Genomic DNA, 20,711 nt, shown 5'->3' with positions numbered 1-20,711 from the left:
ACAAATCATGAATCTATTTATTTTGTTTAATTGTACATTTTTAACAACAGTTTAGACATAGATGTAAAAACTTTAGATTGTCTGTACTTATTCTAGGTGAGATGAAATTAGCCTTCTTTACCCATGTTAATATTCAATCAGATGACCCACTAATCAAAAACATATTCAATATGCACGTACTTTGTTTTTGTCATTTTCATCCCAGCTTAATCAATGACATAAGCTTCAGGATTTGGCCGTCACTTAGAAAGAGTTGCACTGTTAAAAACAAACAAATAAATAAATAAATAAAACTTTTTGGTATCTCTAAATATTGACAATATTGACAAACTAATAAAAAAAATTAGGTATCTCTGAATCAACATGGAAGAAATCATGTAAAAGGTCTCAAATCGACTCCTCTAAGAATAAATTTGAAATAAATCATGTAAAAAGTCCCAAATCAAAACCCTGAGAACATATTTGAAATAAATCAGGTAAAAATCTCTCAATCAACACATTAAACAATCTTCTATTACCATTACCATTCAAAGAAAATTTTTGGAATCAAAACCTTAGTATTTTAAGTTTGGAGGATGAACTTGTGATTTTTTTTCTTGAATCTGTTGGAGTATGGCGGGCACAGCGTCGACGGCGTGGCAGCGGCAGTGACAGCACGTCAGGGGTGAGAAGGAGCTGACCGGGGCGGCAATGTCTTCTTCCTCTTTTCTCCTTCTCTTAGCCCTTCTCTCTTTCTCTCTAACTCTTCCTAAGAACGAATTGAAAAGTGAAACCCATAACAAAAGAAATTTAAATTTAATTTTTTTTCAATTTACTTATCAAAACGATGTCGTTTTGATGAGTTTAAATCTCAGCCCTTGAAAGATGATTATGACGTGTGTCTGACTTCCTCTCCTTCACTATAAGAGATCAGAGTAGGAAATCACTCTAGAGGATCTTAACATAAATCTCTTAAAGAGGGCATTCGTTTTTCCCATTAAAAAAATACAAAATGAAAACGCGAAACAGAAGCAGAAAAGAAACGAAGAGAGAGGGAGAGGGAGACGTGCATGTGTTCCGTTGAGCACAATCACCATCATCTGCGTTCTTTACCGGCAAGCACCATCCTCCGTCGTCTACCGTTGTCGGCCAATGTTGTAAGCCGGTGTAAAACGAAGAGAGAAGAAGAAATCTTTTGAGAAGAATGTCAAAACTCAGCCATTGCTGTCCACTCTCACACCATAGATTGAATCAAGTTCATCCTCCAAACTCTCAAATCTAATTTCAAACCTAGATTGAAAAGTTAGGATTTTGATTGATAAACTAGATTTGAAATTAAAAAATTAGGACGTTGATTTGGAGCTTTGAAAAATTATGGTTTTGATTTCATAGTTTTATATTATTGATGTTGATGGATTAATAATTTCATTTTAGATTTTTATTGTTCTTGTTTTAGACAGAGTATACAATTGTTTTGATCATTTGATGGAGCATTTGTTTTATATTGTTGTTATAGCTTTTTCCCCATCCTTTCTCTTTCTCTCTCTCTCTCTTGTTTCTCCTCTTCTTCTGTTTCAGGTTTCTTTCTCTCTCTTTTTTTTTTTAATAATCAAAACAGCGCCGTTTTTATGGATTGCAGGAACAAGTACAGAGAAAGGATTGTAGAGGATCCGAATTGGATTTGCTGCTTTAACCCTCTCTCTGGTTTTCCCTCCCACTTTCTCCCCCTAGGAGCTCTCACTCACGAGTAAAAAATCATCTCTCTTACTCTCGTTTTTGTCTAGTCCATCCGATGCCAGCAAAGATTCATCTCCCCTTGTCCTTGCGAACATTTAATCAACACCACTCACTCAGTCTCTCTCTCCCTATTCCTTTACATCGTATTATTGTCTCTTCTCTCTGTCTGAAGTAGTGACGATTACCACAGGGATTCATTTATTCTAAATATTAGGAAGTATAATCGACGTGGTTCAGTTCAAGTCAATCCATCTATTATATATACATATAATCTGTATTCGATTCCTCTTAAAAAAAAAGGTTCAAAGTAGGGCTAAGCAGCGGATCATCCAACACGCCAAACTCGTCCAATCCGATCATTTTTGGATAGATGCGTGATAGGTGGCGGGCGGGTGCAGGCCCAAATTATTTATTTTCGTGAGTCCGGGCCAGATTGCGGTTGATCTGCCAAAACACCCACTTAACCCAACCCACCTGTTGCTCTGTCCATTTTTTTAAAATATTATATTTTGTACGTCTTGACTACTCAACCCTAGCCCCTCTCCTTTTCTGATCAGACTTAGCCTATGTTTGGGAAGTTGGGTTTAAGGATTTTTTTGACTAAAATAGTCACAAAAAACAAAATAGACTTTTTAATAAGACAAAACATCACATCCAATCTATAATTATTACATTCTTTCTCTCACAAAAAATTCAAAAAATCTAAAAGCCTTTTCTAAACCAAACTTTTTAACCCTAAGCTAAATAGTAAAAAAAAAAAAAAAAGAAAAGCCAAAAAACCAATCCATTCCAAATGAAGCCTCAAGCCTACCCTATCCATTCTTCTAAGACTCTCTCTCTCTCTCTCTCCTCCAAAACCTTATCCATCTACCGACGACGATCTACACGATCTACGGCGAGCGACAAATGATCTGCTTCTCTGCGAGGCCGCTTTGCTGAAAAAGAAGAAGCTCCAGAGACCTCTAGTGAGCAACACGAGTACAAGGCCGATGTGGGTTTGTCTTGATTCCTCATATCTTGGGTGTTATCATTTATTTTGAGAATTTTGATTTTGTGGATTACGTTTTTCATCTTTTTATCTAGCTTTGAAACTGACAATTTGTAGGCTTGTTTGTCTATGGGTTTTTATTAAAGTGTTAATGATTTTTTGCCCAGATTATTATTATTATTTTTGTGTCAATTAATTCACGAAATGTGAGTTCTTGTCTTGATCTCTGTGTTTTCTAGAAATATAAGTGTGTTGTCAAGTAATGGTTTTGAAGGTGTATTTCTTATATATTTATATTTCAATATTTACATGATTAGAACTTGTAGATGATAAATGGTATATTTCAATATTTACATGGATTCGATATCCAATATTTGCATGGATTCGATATTCAATATTTATGGATTCGATATTTACATGGATCAGAACTGGGATATAATGGTATAGATGATAAATATCAGAAATAGATGTTTTTGAGAATTACATGACCAGAACTTGTAGGAATTGGTTATAACCACAAGAGTCATGATACAATAGCTTTTGCAGCTTGTTATGTGATATGGCTTGTGTACTTAGTTAAAGAACATTAGGTACAGAGTGGAGTGTTGTCAATGTTTAATAGATGTAACTGTAAGTGTTAAAATATTTTGGGCATTTGATTCTGTTATATTGTTTGAAATTATAGGGAATACAGAGCATTTGAAATTATGGGGAAGTCTGTCCAGGTTGTTTGTTGTGCCCACTACCTAGGTTGCTTGTTTGTTGTATATGCACGCATAGTGTTTTTTGTATGATTGCAATACTATTGTTTGTTTGTTGTTTATGTGTTTGCCCACTGCACAGTGTTTACGTATGCATTGCACATAGTTGGTGGTTGAGGAAAGAAGTGCACATTTTTTTTTAGGAAGTGCACATGTTAAATTATGTTAAAAATTTATAAAATTTTAAACTGCTAAATCGATTCGCATCCATCCGTCCATTCGCTCAATCTGCATCTGTCGGATTGGCGGACGGATGCGGATTGATTTTCTCCAATCTGCCAATCCGGTAGATGGATGGCGGATTGGAGGTTCCACGGCCATAACCAACCTGCGACCCCCCCTAGTTCAAAGTAATATTGGGTGGTGTTGGTAAAGAAATGGGATCGGGATTGAGGTCGAGATCCAAGTCGAAGACGACTAGTAATGACACTAATAATAATAATAATAATAATAATAATAATAATAATAATAATAATATTAAAGAGAATAAGAATAGGATGCCGATGTGGATGCGAAAGGTATTGCTGGGATTAGGGTTCTGGGTGCAGGCGATGAGGTGCTTCCCGTGGATGGGGTTTAACTTCTTCCTCAAGGACAATCTCAAGGTGGACTCTTCCACCCCCCAGCTTCTCCAGAACTCCGCCAATCTCCCCATGGTCGCCAAACCCATTTATGGCCTCCTCTCCGACTCTATTTACATTGCCTCCCAACATCGCATTTCTTAGATTGCCATTGGAGGTACTTACTTCTTCTTATTTATTTTTATTTTGCCTAATTAAAATAGTATATTGTGGACATGATTTACTTTTTGACTACTTTCTCTTGTAAATTCAATTCATCTTATCAGCATTATTTTTTATTCCCCAAAAATCAGAACCCCTTTACATATGATAAACTCGTTTCTGTAAGCTATCATACAATTTCGATGATGGAAATTATGTTTTTAGTAGTTTGGGTCATGGCAATTTGTCTGACATCTAGAATATCCCCTTCTGAAGTTGAAGGTCGGTAGGTTTCTCTTTGCTTTTTGCTTTTACAAATGCTAATGCTAAAACAAAAGCAAAAGAGGCTGGTCCTGCTGTCCCTTTGGTGGGCACATGTGTACATAGCGTAAAATATATGCCATATAACTATGGCCAAGGGAACTCTAATAAATCTAATTATCATCCTAACATTTCATCAGTCTCTCTACCACTTCAACTAGTTGATTTTCTTAATTAGTAAACTTGTGTTACAAAAAACCCCTCTTAAGAAATAACAAGCACTAAGGAGTTGGTCATAATAATATGTCTTTATGTGCTTCATGCTTGCTTAAACTTTATACAACTAGTCCCCAGCCTACATCAAGGTTGGTGGTTGTATTAGGTAGCTAAAACCATGTCAGACCCATAAGGACATGAATATGAACATATGAACTTAATAATTGATCATAATGATCAGATCATGTGCTCTTCATTTGGTGTCTAGGAGTATAGTCAAACATTCTAGACAAATATCATCAATGTAGTCATGCTTCTAGAAAGATGAACTAAACCTTTTCATTTTCAAATGATTACAAGAAACTTCCATTTTACAAAATTTCAAGTTTCCATAACCTAGGAAGAACTGACCTAGCTCATCATTTTTCAATTTTGTATCTCAACAACATTATGATCACCATTAAAAGTTGACATATCTCTTTCCAAATTTGTTATTACCCGCTAAAACAAACGTACGCTTAATCAGTTTTGGGAAAGCTATTGTGCTAAGAGCATCTCCATCTAAACCTTCAAAATTTGGTATGCCTATTTTTTTTAAGGCTTGGTTGACAAATTAGCATATGCCAATTCGACATTTCTAAATAAAAGCTCTCCACTCGATATGTCAAATCTTTTATTCTATTGAAAAATGATGAGCTTTTATAATAATAAAAATTTCTTTTTAATTAGTAAAAATTCATTTTAATTAATAATTTTTGAACTCTTTTATTTTACTAATTAAAATGAATTTCTTTTTAAATGAGATTTGATCCCCATTTAAATAGTATTTTTATTTCTAAAAAAGTGCTATAGCTATAAAATAATTTTTTAAATAAAATTCAAAATTTTTATTCATTGCTGCATAAAATACTTTGTTTATTTGGTAAAAAAGTAAAATTAGAGTACAACACATATTTAAATAAAAAATAACAATACATAAATATCATAATAAATCACTTGCTACAATTGTCCCCTTGAAAATGCCACAGATGTTCAACCAATTCCTTTTGGAATTGAGAATGTGATCCTCCATCGTGAATGCTCGAGTGACTTTAAATGAAATCTTTGAATTCTGATGTATATCAGCTAATGGTATGCAATTTCCTTGTGTAGTCGTGTGACACCGCAACATTACCAACTTCATCATCTCTTGCATCGTAATTAATTGGACTTCATTTCAGCGATATTGTTGTTGGACTTCATTTATATAAATAAAATAAAGAAATGCATGAACTCTATAGCATATTAGCATGTCAATTTTGACATGTGTTGCTGCCAAAAGCCATGTCAACCTTTGAAGCACCGGGTGGAGCTTTTATTTGATGTCAAATGTTACTATTAGTATGCCACGTTGGATTTGAAGCAATGGGTGGAGGTGCCCTAACTTAGTTGCATGAATTGGGGGCGGGATGGGAGTGGAAGCAGGAGCGGGGTCTGAGGAACGAGGGTATATAGAAGTTTCTTAGGTTGGTAGCGCCTATGATAGCGTGTATATATTTATTTGTTAAATATATAAAGATATTCTAACAATTATTTTTTGCTTCTTAGTTGTAATATATGTATTAAAATATGAATAAATATTAGAGATTCATGTCAAGTACAAATTGTTTTTATTAAGTATAAATAGATATAATATAAACAAAAAATTTAAAGAATAAGTTTGAGTTATTTTTCTTCTGTTTCTATGAGATTTATATATTTGAGAGGTTTCTATCTCACATGGGAGTGAGTTTCTTTCTTAACGGGAGCAAGTTTCTTACTTGCGAGGGCAGAATCGCATTTCTTAGTAAGAAACACCACTCAAGTAGAAGTTCCTGCTACTAAGTGCTCTAATACTTTTACACCTTTTTTTTTTTTTTTTGGTAATATCCTTTCTTAGATTTTTACTTCTCATTGATGATTCCTTCCCCTTTGTTTAAAATAATTTTCATTAAATTTGTCCCTTGTTTATCTACTTGTTCTCAAAATTTTTGGCTAAGTCACATTTCCCATGTTGTTTGATGTGGCTCCTCCTTTGTAACAAGAAGTTGTCAACATCATGTAAGACTGAAATTGACTGAAAATGGAATGAAATAGAAAAGAATTAATTATGTTTCCTCTTCAATTGTTTTTGATTGTGGTCCGATCTTCATTGCTAACAAAACTTGTATATGCGAAAACCATGTACTTGTCACAAGAAATAGGTGCAATTGATCTAATTACACTGTAAAAGTGTTGGTTCAAATGTTGAAGTCATTACCCTCGACTCATATGTACGTATGCAAGAATGCATGCATGCTATGCTCTGTACGTCCACGTGCACAAACATAGGATTTGTTACTTTATGAAAGCTAAAATGACCATAATTAAACATATTATATATTGACATGAATTTGCAATCAATGAACTACTCACAATATCAATAGTAGGAGTTTAAGTTAAATTTATGTATGTTCTAATCCGATTGTCATTCAGAGATTTCAGTATATGGAATTTTTTATTTTAAAAATAATTAATTAAGTTAATTAACTTGAATATATTGTGCCATTTAAATTAATGATTTTCCCTTAAGCATCACATAATTTAATTCAAGGCAAAATTCATTCTACCCTCTTGTGGCATGACCCTGGAACATTTCATCCCTAACATTTATAAATAGCCAAAAAGGTTTCATCTAGTTTTGGACTAAAATGCAATACTAACACCGCTACTGACAAATGTGAAATGATCTTAATAGTCCTCCATCGTCTTCTTTTTCCTTCTCTTATTTCACGTTTTCTCTCATGTGTCATACATATACTTATATATCCTTCATTTTTAACTTATTTGCATTTTTTTCATATACATATATATATCTATAGTTGTCAAATCAAGAATCGTATTGTGAATTGAGAATCGTTAAGATTCAATAGAAACTATAAAAAAAGATTGTTAAACAATTGTATATATGAAAAAGAATGAAATAAATTGATTTTGACATATGTTATAAAATAATTCTTATATAAAGACATAATTACACCATCCAATTGGGAGGGCATTAACTTCATATCAAGAGATAGATGTATGCCAAATCTTACCAACCATAATATAATCTGTCTTGACATTCAAAAAACGGACCTAGAAACCTTATATAGAGTGTAATATGAAGAAAGAATTAAATGAAATTGTTTATTTTTTTTAACCAAAACACTTTAAAACGGGTGTGTGGTTGTTGTTCAAAAAATGCCTTCTTTTTTTTTTTAATTAAAAAAAAAGAAGAGTGAAATCATTGACGGTCCTGACCCATATAATATTGAACCATATTTATTTCATTAAATTAGCAATAGATAATTCATGTATGTTTGTTACCTTAACCTTAAACATCTTTAGAAGATGTATTATGACATTTGTTGGAGAAAAAAATTGAGAAAAAAGTATAAGATCATGTTGGGTTTGATGGGATCCAATTGAATACTACTGAAAAACTCCCTGATTACCAAAATAACAACAAATGATGCACAAGTATTACTTATTTTTGTATTAAACACTCTTCAAAGTTATATTATGTCATTTTCACTATAAAAAAAATGCTAGAATCTATCAGACACAATAGTTTTAAGACTTGCATGAATCGTAAAAGTGAATCAAATCACGAATCGATTGTGAATCATTCGATTCACCATAGTTTCTATCCCAAAAACATATTCACCCATATATTCATATTGATTGTTGATAAATTGTGAATAGATAAATCGCAAGATTCTGATGATAAAGTATATATCCAAGTGCAAAGAATTGATATATAGAAATCAAATTTAAAATGCTCCTGCATAGAATGGAGCTCATAAGTGTGAGGGGGTGAAGTGCTCTGATGCTATAACAAGGTGTAAAATGGATTTTACTCACTACATATATATCTCAAACTTTTATCATACCCACAAACAAAATGATAGTACTCTAATAACAAATTATCCAATTTAATAAAATAGGTTACTTATGACAAAACTAAATGCTAGAGTGGTTATGTATGGCATTGGTTTTGCTATTATGGTCAGCCTTCTGAAAATAATGTCTTGTTGGGCAGTAAAAAATTTCAATATTGTATTGGCTTAAAATGGGAGCACAAAAGGAAGTCCACTTCTCAGGCATCCTTGGTCTTTTGTAGGTTTGATTTGTCTATAATTTGCTTACCAAAGAAAAGAAACGAAAAATGTGAGTTTGAGATCTCTGATTGCCTTCCTTTCTTGAAAAAATGATGGCAATAAATGGATCTTCATTATTGAAACAGTGTTTAGTTGATTTTGGAACTGCATTGTGAATCCTGCATGGTCTTCTCATGTATTGACAACTAAAGTTGATGCTGAAAAAGCACGTCTGACAGGAAAAAAAAAAAAAATGTTTTATGCTGCTCTGCTCAAGCCCTTGCTATCTAACTTTATTTTTTGCTAATTTATTCTATTCATATGTTGGTGCAGCTTTCTTACAAGCAGTGTCCTGGATTGCCATTACTATTCTCTCTTCTTCCAATAACTCATTCTTTAAAATCATCCTATATCTCCTCCTTGGGAACTTTGGTGCTTTAATAGTTGAGTTTGCAAATGATGCTATTGTTGCAGAGACTGGAAAACAGCCCAGTGCCTCTTCCAAAAACTCCCAGATGTCTTCATTAGGTGAGCTGCAATCCTTTGTTTGGATAGCCTCCTCCATTGGTGGAGTCCTCAGAAACATGCTCGGTGGTGTTGCTGTTGACCGATTCTCCCCCCAAGCAATGTTCTTTTTGTTTGGCGTAATCCTTACTATGCAGTTTTTTATAACAGTTTTGATTCGTGAAAGTTCACTTAATCTCCCCAGGAGTCCATCAAATGTCAGGATCAGAAAGCAGCTTTCAGAGCTCCTAGTTGCATTGCGGAAACCTGAAATTGCTCACTCAATAACCTGGTTTGCAGCGTCTCATGCCATAATTCCAGCCTTAACAGGCACCATGTTTTTCTATCAGACGCGACATTTGGATATTGACTCTTCTGTATTGGTGGTCTCTAAGGTGTTTGAACAGGTAGCAATGTTGCTCTGGGTGTCGCATATAATCAACACCTCATGTCCGTTCCGCCGAAGAAACTAATCTCAGCCATTCAGTTGACTATGGCTGTTTTCATGGTATCGGATGTTTTGTTTGTGAAAGGGATATATCGAAGGATGGGGATGCCGGATTCCGTGTATGTTCTGGTCTTCTCAGGCTTACTAGAAGTTGTGTGTTTCTTCAAGATTCTACCATTTAGTGTTCTTGTGGCACAACTTTGCCCACCAGGCTATGAGGGATGTCTAATGGCATTTCTCACATCTTCCATTGCTCTTGCATTTATAGTGAGTGGATACTTGGGTGTTGCACTTGCATCATATGTTGGGGTGACAGGGAATGATTTCTCAGGCCTGTCATGTGGCTTTATTGTACAGGCAGCATGCACGCTCTTGCCTCTCTTTTGGTCATCGTGTATTCCGGATGTGCCCAAAACCAAAAGGAAAGGACAGTAATAGTAACAGTGAGAGAGCGCTTAGTATTACTATTATGTTAGAGTTGGCTGTCGATTTTTATTTTTTACTTTGATGTCTCGTGTTCTTTCTGGTTTTGATTGTTTTCATTTGATGTAATATCATTAGATTAAAGGAAGTTTTTGTTACTTTCTGCAGAATCGTATCATTAGATAAATAATAAAAATAATAAAAAACAAGATTTCTCTTAGTAGTATTAGTGTAGCTTGGCTTGTACAAAATCTACGTATAGCAGTTTCTTATTATTTTTTCAATAGTTTTACTTAATGACAATAAGTTAATGGTTTGGATTGAAATTAAATCAAAATATTGAGGATGTTTAAATTAAAAACTTAAGGTTTGTTTTGTTATAATAATCGAATTCTGGAGTTTTTCTTGTAATTTTTCCAAAGAAATTTTATTCAAGTCTTTTTTTACATGTTTTGTTTTTTCACCCATCCAAACATGATTGTGAGAAAATATAATTTTATTTTTTATTCTTTTTTCACCCTACCATCTACATGGGACTGTTAGGCTGGATGCTCAAATGAAAAATGTGCTTTGTTTCGGAACAATTTTGGAATCAAAATACAGCCGGCCGACACAACTTCATTAATGTGATCGGCACTATAACGATCCTGGTCTTTCCCTGTCAATTGAGCAAGGATCCTCTAGAGTTTTTTTTTTCCTAAAGTTTCCTAGAGTGGTGCATTGTGTGGTTGAGATTTAATGACAAGTCACATCAATTTTTCAGCATTAAATCTCAACCACACAATATACCACTTTAGGAAACTTTAGGAAAAAAATACTCTAGAGGATCCTTGGTGCTGTCAATTACTGTATTCCGAACTCGAGTTCCATGGTTGTATGTTGTTGTCTATATCTTATTTCCATCCTTTGGATCTTTGTATTTGAGTTTTAGGATGTGTTAGTTAAGTTTAGAACAGGTTGGTTGTGAGTTTGAACAAATGGTTGCTGTCTAGGTTTTGGCTTTTTCGCTCGAGCGAGGCTTTTTGCGATCGAGCGAGCTTTGGGTATTTGCTTCTTCGCTCGAGCGAGGATTGTGGGTTCTCAATTTTTTCTTCAGACGCAGCTTCCGCTCGAGTGAGCTTTCTTGTGCTCGAGCGATGCTTCTTGCGCTCGAGCGTGCGTCTGCGTCTATTTTGGACCTGAAGGTTGGAATTCTTTGCTCGGGCAAGCGAGCTCTATGTTTTGTGTTCCTTTGCTCGAGTGAGAACTCTTGCGCTCGAGCATGCTTCTACGTTGCAGACCTGAAGCTTTGAATTGTGCGCTCGAGCGAAGCTTCTTGCGCTCGAGCGAGGTTCTTTTGTGTCTGGTCGCTCGAGCGACAACTCCTTCGCTCGAGCGAGCCTCGCATATATCAGATCGAAGCAGCGATCTTCTCCTTCACCTTTTCATCTCCTTTTCACTCTAGACCTTAAATCCGGCAGTCTCTCTCTCTACACACCCTCTCTCTCTACAAATACATCTTGTGCTTGGGTCTCTCTACCCTAGTCCATTTGTAAGAAAGGTAGAGTATCGCGTGGGCTTCATTTTGATCCGAAGAAATTTGAGTTTGGAGCATCTTGAGTTTTCTTTTCCTTCTCCTTTGAGCTTCTTCATTTGAGGTATGGATAAACTACTTATTTCTATGAGCTTTAACATAAATGTTAGTCATTTTGTATAAATGGTATGATTTGGAGATTTTGGGAAGTTAGGGTTTAAAATGTGAAATGTTTGAAAGAGGGGTTTCTACCCTTGGCTCCATTGTGTATGGAAGGTCTTGAAAAAGGGGTTAAGTGTATATAATTGATGAAATTGGGCCTCGGGTGCAATATTTGAGAAAGGGGGATTAACATCCTAATTGGATTTAAATAATTAATTTGTATAATCAATTCGGTAGATTGGGGGGAAATATGAAATTGGATTGAAAATCTTAAAATTGGAAGAAATTGTGATTGAATGGTATAGTTGGATTGATAAATCACTCATCGGTGGAAAATGTAATAATTTATCTGTTTGGTAAATTTATTATCTGTTTAGAAATAACTGCTTTGGGTTATCGGTGGAGGATAGTCTTGATTGTTGTAGAAACTACATGATCATTTAGGTAAATTGAAACTAATCGATTGGAATATGTCATTGAATATGACGGTTCGGTATAAACATTGAATATGTGATTGAATTGGTCATTGTATATGACAATTTGTTTAAATACATTGTATATGTATATGTGTTTGGGAGGAGATAGGGCATGTACTCCATTGTTTGGGAGAAGATAGGGGATGGACTCCATTGATAACTAAGTTGGCTGGAGTGTCTGGGGTGAAAGTCCTGAAACCTTATATACATCTGAAGCTGATTGAAGTGTTGATAATATGAGTTGTAGTCTCATTTGAACTGTTTGGATAAATAATGTACCATGTTAAAGAATTGATTTGGATAAAGGAATGGAAATGGATTGAAATACCATTGTAAATGTTGTCTGGTTATGGAAAGGATGATTGTTGGTTTACATATGTTAAACAGTTATCAGATGCTATTGTTTTAGTTATTTCTCATATTATGTTTAGTATATCTCTACTGGGCATTGGCTCATCCTGCTTGGGACACCATTTTCAGGTACAGATGTCATGCTGCCTCCAAGGTCTTAGCTTGGGAGGTTTAAGAGCTGAAGGCTTCATTTTGTTATTTTGCCAATACTTGTATTTAAATGTAAATCTAAGCCGAGGGTTTTACTTGTAAAAGAGTTCGGACTCTTCTTTTGTGTAACCAAGTAACAACTTGGAAAGATGTAAGCCGCGGGAAATTTTATTATTTTGTAAACATTTGTAACTTATATGAAATATCCTTTTGTAACAATAACTCTGACGAATGGAAATGTGACTTATCTATCATGTTTATAGAACTGTTAAATGATGGGTTTATGTATTATTTTGAGGGCGTTACAGGCACCACATTAGGAACAAAATTTTGTGAAGCCAACTGGGAGAAGATTGCTTAATTTCTTTGACCTAAGAACAGAGCAAAGAGAAGGAAAAAGTTTTGTTCTGTTTTTTTTCTTTTTCTTTTTTTCTTTCTTTTTCAAATCACAAGAAGAACATCATAGTATTCCATTTACAAAGGAGGGAGAAAGGGTTAGGATCTGAAACTTGATCTGATAAACAGAGCGTGCTAGATTTTCCATAACGAGATTAAGCATTTTGTTAATAACATATATGAATACTATTATACTATTATATAAAGCAAATAAATGAAAACTTTTATCATGTATTTTTGTTTTTTAAAAATACCCATAAAATTGTTAATTGCTGAAAGTCTAGTAATTAATAGTAAATCAATATTTAAATTTAACTTATCTTAATCATTCATCAAACCCATCAAAAATTCAGATTGAAAATTTAGATTTGCAACCAACACTACAAGAATTAACACTTTTAGCAACAAAAAAATTGGTCGCTAAAAGTCTATTTTTGGTTGGCAAAAGTTATCCGCGACCAATTTTTTTGGTCACTACTTTGGTCGCCAATTGAGGGTCGGCAAAAGTAATTCGCGACCAAAATTTTGGTTGGTCGGCAAAAGTTGGATTTGCCGACTAAATTTTTGGTCGCTAAATATTTAATTACCGCAACTAATTTATTTTGTCGCCAAAACACTTTGGTCGCGAAAAGTGATATTTTCCCGACCAAATTTCTTAGTCGCCAATTATTACATTTCGCGACCAAATTTTTTGGTCGCCAATTATCACATTTCGCGACCAAAAAAATTGGTCGCCATTTGTGTCTTTTCGCGACCAAAACTTTTGGTCAGCAAAAGTGAGATTCCACGACCAAGAGCTGTTTTGGTCGGCAATACATGTATTTTTTGCGACCAAAACTCTTGGTCGGCAATTGTCATTTTTTGCGAAAAAAAATTATTTTGAAAGAATCGACTTCCAACTTTCAAAATCAACTAGCTACAGCAAAAAGTGAAGCAAATGTCCTCAATGATTAAAAACTTGTATAGGGTTCTGTACTATATCAGGATTTGAAAGGCAAAACAAAAGCAGCTAGAAAGAAAGAAAATGGGTAATGGAAAATAATTACTCAAGAAACAAACGCATTACAATTCAAAAATAAAATAAAGAAATATTAGGGGAAAAAAGGTGAAAAAGAACCAATCTTCTCAATCTCAGCATGACCAGGACATTCTTTTTAAATGCATAAATAAGAGTAAAATGTTAAACACACTGCAATATTCAAGGCTTTGAGATACCTTGGGAGAAAAATCTTCTGTAAGATAAACATCACTAGAATTCAACTCGGATATAGTAAAAGGTGGGTCAAGTTGTGTGTGAAGGTATCTGAGTCCCTGAGCAATGCCTATAACAATTTTCATTCGCCGTGTCCAAGATAATTGGCATCCTTCTCCATCTGCAATTATAAAGAAAGCTCAAATTTCAACTACTGAAACATTTACTCTTACAATGGAGGTGCTCATACAACGTCCCATTTGATGCATATTCAAAAACCGACATCCTTGTAAATGGTTTACTCTCTGTGCAATAACCCAGTAATTTTCCTGTATTCTCATGATTTAATCTTGCCAAATCAGCTACCTGAATTGTAAAAATAAGTGAAATTTTAAAAGTCGTTTGTCACATATCTAATTACGTTCACCATCAATCTAATTACTTTATCTCTCTCTGGTAATAAAGCTCAAGATAGCCTGTCCAATGCTCTTCTTTAATGCAAAGCGATATTACAGCAATCTCAGGCCCACCTTTCATGGTCCCTTTGTAGACTAGACTGTCTGGAGAGGACCCAATAATGTTGCTGAAATCTTCACATGCTACTTCGAGTTCTTGTTTGCTAAATCTCAATACATCCTTCAACATCTCAGAATCTGTATAGACTCCACCAAAGTCAACATGAGATCTATCATATTTAAAGAGCACAACTTTGAATCTTAGATGTAACCCAATAAAAATGTACAACGTTGAACCATATTTAAACACCTAAACAAGTGATGTGTAAACTTTGTGTCACAGAAGTTTAATGGGTTGTTCACAAAGATGCCACACTATGAATTTATAGATTGTGTTGATCAGCTCATCAATATTCTAGCTGATGAAAGAATTATACAGGAATAGGAAGTGCAAGTATATAGTTATACATTTTTATTTTCTTCATTCAAGTTCACATGTTTACTTACCACAAAAAGTTAAATTAATATTATTCACATTCTTGCTACAAGCAACTATTTTCAGTGAAAGCGCATCAAATCGATCTCCGAACAGATAACTGCAACATTTAGAGGAATTATAGAGTAATTATATATGAATCTTTTACTTACATCCCATGCATGTTGGATGTAAAATCTGAACTGTTAGTTGTAGGAACGTTTCCTTGAAGCTTATTCTTATCCAGCCGAAGTTCCTCAAGGTATTTCAAATTGCCAAGTTCAGAAGGCAGCTTTCCAGTCAACCCATTGGATTGAAGGTTCCTGAAACAAGAAAAGCAAAATCTCAAACCAGAAGCAAACACATAAACTCAAATGAAGAAACAAAATGTCAAACACCATTTACATTTTCAGACGGCTGGTCAAGCTCCCAAGCTCAGAAGGAATTGGACTTGATAGTTGATTATTTCCCAAATCCAAGACCTTTAGGTACTTTAACATGCCAATTTCTTTGGGTATTGAACCAATCAGATTGTTCCCATGCAAAATTCTGTAATGCATCAAGATGTTAGATTAAGTTTCAACCATTCTCAGAATAAGTTTTCAAACATTTTGTGCTCTACTTAAGAAATAACAGAATAATTGGAAGACAAAAAAATAAGAGAGAAAATTGTGTAGGATGTACAGATGGAAAGCATACAGTTCTTGCAAGGAAGAGAGTTCTCCCAATTTTGGAGAAAGAAAACCCTTCAAGGATGACCAAGTAATGTTTCTGCAAAACAGAGTTCCAAAACAAATGGGTCGCAACAATTAGCCTTTACATGCATGCCAATAGAGCACCTCCAATCCTTCACCAATTCTTTGACCAAAATTTTAATTTGAAGAATAGAGGGCTAAACAAGTGAGCTCCAATTATTTCATCGAACTTGTATCAAATCAAGGGAGAGGCAAAATTTTCAGCAAAAGGATGAACCAAATCCTTCACCACATATTTTTACTCAAATTCGACGAAATTCTAAAATGATTAGGATGGGAGATGATTTTCTTTCATCAAAAATGGTTAAAACAGGTTTGATGAAAAATGAGAGAGTAAGAATCGGAGTGTTGCATAGCAAATCAAGCTTTTAACTAAATTTTCAATCAAACTTGATGAAAAAAAGAGAGTAAAGATTGCCACAACCTGAAGTATTGTAATTCCTGGACTTTTATTATATTGTAGAGCAGTTAAGTACAGTGACAAGACTCGAACCAAGCAAGGTATGGAACTATCAAGATCCAAACTTGAGAAAAATACAAAAAAGAGATGACTACTCTGATCATTGTAGAGAGTACCGACCTAGTAGAAAAATGATGTAATGCATCAATCACAGTGGCAACCAAAAACAAATGTAATAGAAGTGGAGAACTGTAAGAGAAGTATCAAACAGAAGACAACTGACATAGAAGTTCTTGTATGCAAGCACTGTCACCTTGTGAGTCGGGACTCTTTCCAGAATTGTCTTTTTCTGAACCAAGTGTCGGAAAGTCTCCAGAACTCAGAGAGAACCCATCCTTCTTGGAGGTTGCCACTCCCTGCATACATAATATGTTAGGTCAAGTTGCCAAGACATAATGCAGCAACCTCAACAGGAGTAACTACTATAAACACAAAAAGGGTTAAAAATGAAAAAAGGCAGCTCCAACTAAGAAATCTAATCATTCATATAAATAAGATTTGAGACAATGTATTGCAGCAATTTTTTTAATAACTAGAAGCAAGACAATAAATATTTTTTTAACTAAAAATTTATAACATGAATATTTAATGTTGAACTTAGTTATGCCATCCTACCAATTTCTCTGAGACACCAGTTGGACCCCATGCAACTGAATTATCAGATGAGGAAAGATCATAATGTCTCCAAGTGCTTGCACATGCACGTGTGTGTGTGTGTGTGTGTGTGTGTGTGTGTGAGAGAGAGAGAGAGAGAGAGAGAGAGAGAGAGAGAGAGTATATATCACCAAGACTATGTATTACTCACTTGGGAACAATTTCCACACTTGGGTCCAGACCATGATTTTCTAACCTTGAAACAACATTGAACAGAATTTCAGAGAGAGAACCTCCATAATTAACATAGGAAAATGGAAATAATTAAGCAGCAAGCTAGATACCTTTGGCTAGGTAAGTTTAAAGGTTTTGGAATAGCAACTTTTCCCAAAATAGTCATGCCACCTCTTCTGGTGGAGGACGCCCACCTGCAACAATGACCAAACAACGTTAACGCATATAAAGCTGTCCACAAACTATGAAATAGCATAATTTAAAAAATAAAAAACATAGTTTTTTACAATACTTGAACAGAATTACATTAGAAGATGGAGGAAACCAACACATGACTCCTCTGATAGACACTAATATATATATATACACAATAGGTGTACTGAAATCCATCTTGCATACACTTGGAAGACACAGGTAAAAACTCACAATTCAACAACCACATAATATAAAAAAGAATCAGAACGTCATAGCCCTCAATAATATATATGCCAACTACTAGAAATTATTTAAAACAACAAAAAATACATAATTAAAATTGGAACAAGATCATGATTTTCCTTTTAATAAGTAAATTTGAAACAAGATCATGCTATTAGACATTTGCATGTAGAAACATTAACTCCCCAATTAGACATCCACAGAGGGAATGGTTTGTCCATAACCAAATGGATGCCCAACATAATAAATCTCTGATACAGAACATATCTAGGCAGATCTTGTAGAGGAATTATAGAAAGAAACGAAGGCAAACACAGTAACAGACACAATCTTTGATGTGCCCTAGCGAACACCACAACTAAAAAGAGTGGAAATATATTGCCACAACAAGGTTAACATGGTTCATGAAAAAGTAACCCATGTCAGAATGAGATGAGAAGATCCACCATCACGATAGATGGACAATGGTAAACTCATTACCCTCACATATGCTGGCAATGATGTTGCATAATTATACATATTACCTAAATTAGTATGAAGCAAGAAAAATCAACACAAAAACAGAACTAAGAGGATTCTCGGCAATCTTAAACCACATGTGATGTAGCTAATCCATCAGGCTGCAATTCAGAATTCCTTGTGAAGGAAGACAAGAAAAATAAAATTCTAATATCGTTGATTAGGGTAAAAACAAATAAACAAAAATCATAGAGGTTACAATAAGAAAAAGTATTGATCCATTGACATGTATACTTAATGTAGGAATTGAAAATATCCTAAGACATCTAGGCTTCTACAATACAATACATTCATACATTCATATTAATAATCGAACCCAAATCGAGCGAGTAAAGCTTCTTTCCCTCAGCCAGATCCCACAACAAAATAACCCCATCTTTCCCACCACTCGCACACAGCGACCCATCGGGCGACACGGCCACCGTATTCACATACCCAGAATGCCCAGCAAGGGAAGCCCTAATCTTACAATTGGTCAACTTCCAAATCTTCACAGTCTGATCCCAAGGCGCAGACACAATCGTAGGCTGAAGATTATTAGGGCTAAATCGAACACAACTGACCCAATCGGAATGAGCATCACCATCCCGAATCATGTACTTACACTCACCTAAAGTGTTCCACAGCTTGATGGAGCGGTCTCAGGAAGCAGAGACGATTTGGCGGAGAGTGGGCACCAATTGAGGGCACCGATTGAGAGGAAGAACACAAAAAAGGTGAGGGCGGACCGAGAAACAAAGAGAGAGGGCACCGATTTGATTTTTTTTTTTTTCTGATTTCATGGTACAAAACGACGTCGTTTTTAAATTAGTGACCAAATTTATTTGTTGCCAAAAAATTTCAATTCCTGCCCCCACTAAAAATCAAATTTCCCTCCCAAACTTTTAGCGACCAAAAGACCATATTAGTCGCAGAAAATGTACCTTCGCCGACAAACTTTTTTAGTCGCCAAATCTCAATCAACGGCGACTAAAATATTAGTCGCTAAAAGTACTAATTTGGCGACTAATTTTTTTTGGTTGCTGAAAATAAGTTTTTGGCGACCAAATTTTTGGTCGCCAAAAAATATGTGACCTTTCGCGACCAAAATTGTAGTTGGTCGGCAAAAGCATACCACTTTCTGCGACCAACTCTTTTTTTGGTCGCCAAAATATAACCTTCTGTGACCAATAATATTTGGTCGCCAAAAATAATGATCATTCACGACTAATTAATATTTGGTCGCCAAATGTCATTTTTTTGCGACCAAAATTTTTTTGGTTGGCAAAAGTGGTCGCCAAATGTGTAAATTCTTGTAGTGCAACGGCTGAGAGACAGAGAGAAAGAGATTACTGGTCCATTCTCTTCTCCATGCATGGACAATGAATAACATATAGAGGATAGAGTGCGGCCCCATGCGATGATATAGAAGCCTAATAGCGTGAATAGAATTGGACCCTACATTTATACTACACTAGTTGGACTCCCACGCGCTCCGCGCATGGGAGTTGTGCTATTGTTGACTGAGAATAAAATGCGTCATAATATATAGTATTATTAAGGTGTTTTAAGATAATTTTAGGGTCGTAATATCAGTCTACAAATAAACTTGATAAGATACAAAAATCTGAGCTTGGGAGCGTTAAATTCAAATTAAGTATCATCTTTGTATAGAAAAAAAAAGAGTAAAAAGAAGACACTTACCAATCAGATCTATTAATTGGACTTATTTACCTACAGGTCCTATTCACAAATTTATCACTGTAAATTTATTCATAAAAATAAGAGAGATTGATAAATTTATCAATATGACTTAATGAATAACGAGTCCCAAAAATAGAATTTATTGGTAATTTATCCTAAAAAAAATTGCAAATCAGAAAATCACATATTAGATTGTCATGTTTGACAGATGGTTTAACCATAAAAATATGTAACCTTGTTTGACCGTTGTTGTTCATTGGTTGCTTGCTTGAGTGATTAGGTTGAATGAGTATAACCAAAGCAATTGCTAATTTCTTCATTGTGTCAACTACTCAAAAAAACATTAGAACCAAATAAATCCAGCCCAGGCATATTTACTTTGCCCATGTTTGATTTGATTTTTAAAAGCTTGTCTCAATTTTTTTAACTAAAAATTAATTTGGTGAAATAAATAAAAAATTAAAAATACTTATCACTTTTATATAATTTTATCTTTTGGGAGGTCAAAATTCATTTTTTAAAAATATTTTTTTAATATTGATTTTTATCAAAAACAAGCCAAACCACCCCTTGTTTTTGCAAAATATATCAATTAAAAAACAAGTATCCAGGCATATGTATACTGAATAATGGTAACTTTAGTAGAAAAACATGGTGGCTTTTGGTTGACTAAGCCAACA

The 20,711-nt window shown here is 34.6% G+C and overlaps 1 protein-coding gene and 1 pseudogene across 2 annotated transcripts; one reads left to right on the top strand and one right to left on the bottom strand.

The window, feature by feature from the left end:
* The first annotated feature begins 2,717 nt into the window (after window positions 1-2,717).
* On the top strand, window positions 2,718-10,398 carry LOC145814505 (putative folate-biopterin transporter 7; annotated as a pseudogene). The gene is made up of 2 exons (XR_014357846.1): window positions 2,718-4,203; window positions 9,137-10,398. The product of XR_014357846.1 is annotated as a putative folate-biopterin transporter 7 (transcript).
* Window positions 10,399-14,100: 3,702 nt separating this feature from the next.
* LOC114262248 (putative LRR receptor-like serine/threonine-protein kinase At1g63430) lies at window positions 14,101-16,788 on the bottom strand. Its single transcript, XM_082911321.1, has 9 exons — window positions 16,754-16,788; window positions 16,048-16,119; window positions 15,754-15,897; window positions 15,522-15,671; window positions 15,409-15,469; window positions 14,868-15,183; window positions 14,652-14,786; window positions 14,442-14,599; window positions 14,101-14,142 (listed from the first exon to the last, which is right to left on the bottom strand). The coding sequence occupies exons 1-9, from the start codon at window positions 16,786-16,788 to the stop codon at window positions 14,101-14,103; spliced, it is 1,113 nt and encodes a 370-aa protein (XP_082767447.1).
* Between the last annotated feature and the right edge of the window lie 3,923 nt (window positions 16,789-20,711).

Source organism: Camellia sinensis, unplaced genomic scaffold, assembly GCF_055761805.1.
Source record: "Camellia sinensis isolate YWXY unplaced genomic scaffold, ASM5576180v1 Unanchor11, whole genome shotgun sequence".
Classification (NCBI taxonomy): domain Eukaryota; kingdom Viridiplantae; phylum Streptophyta; class Magnoliopsida; order Ericales; family Theaceae; genus Camellia; species Camellia sinensis.
The sequence above is the reverse complement of the archived record's forward strand: the minus strand, read 5'-3'. Positions and strand labels throughout refer to the sequence as shown.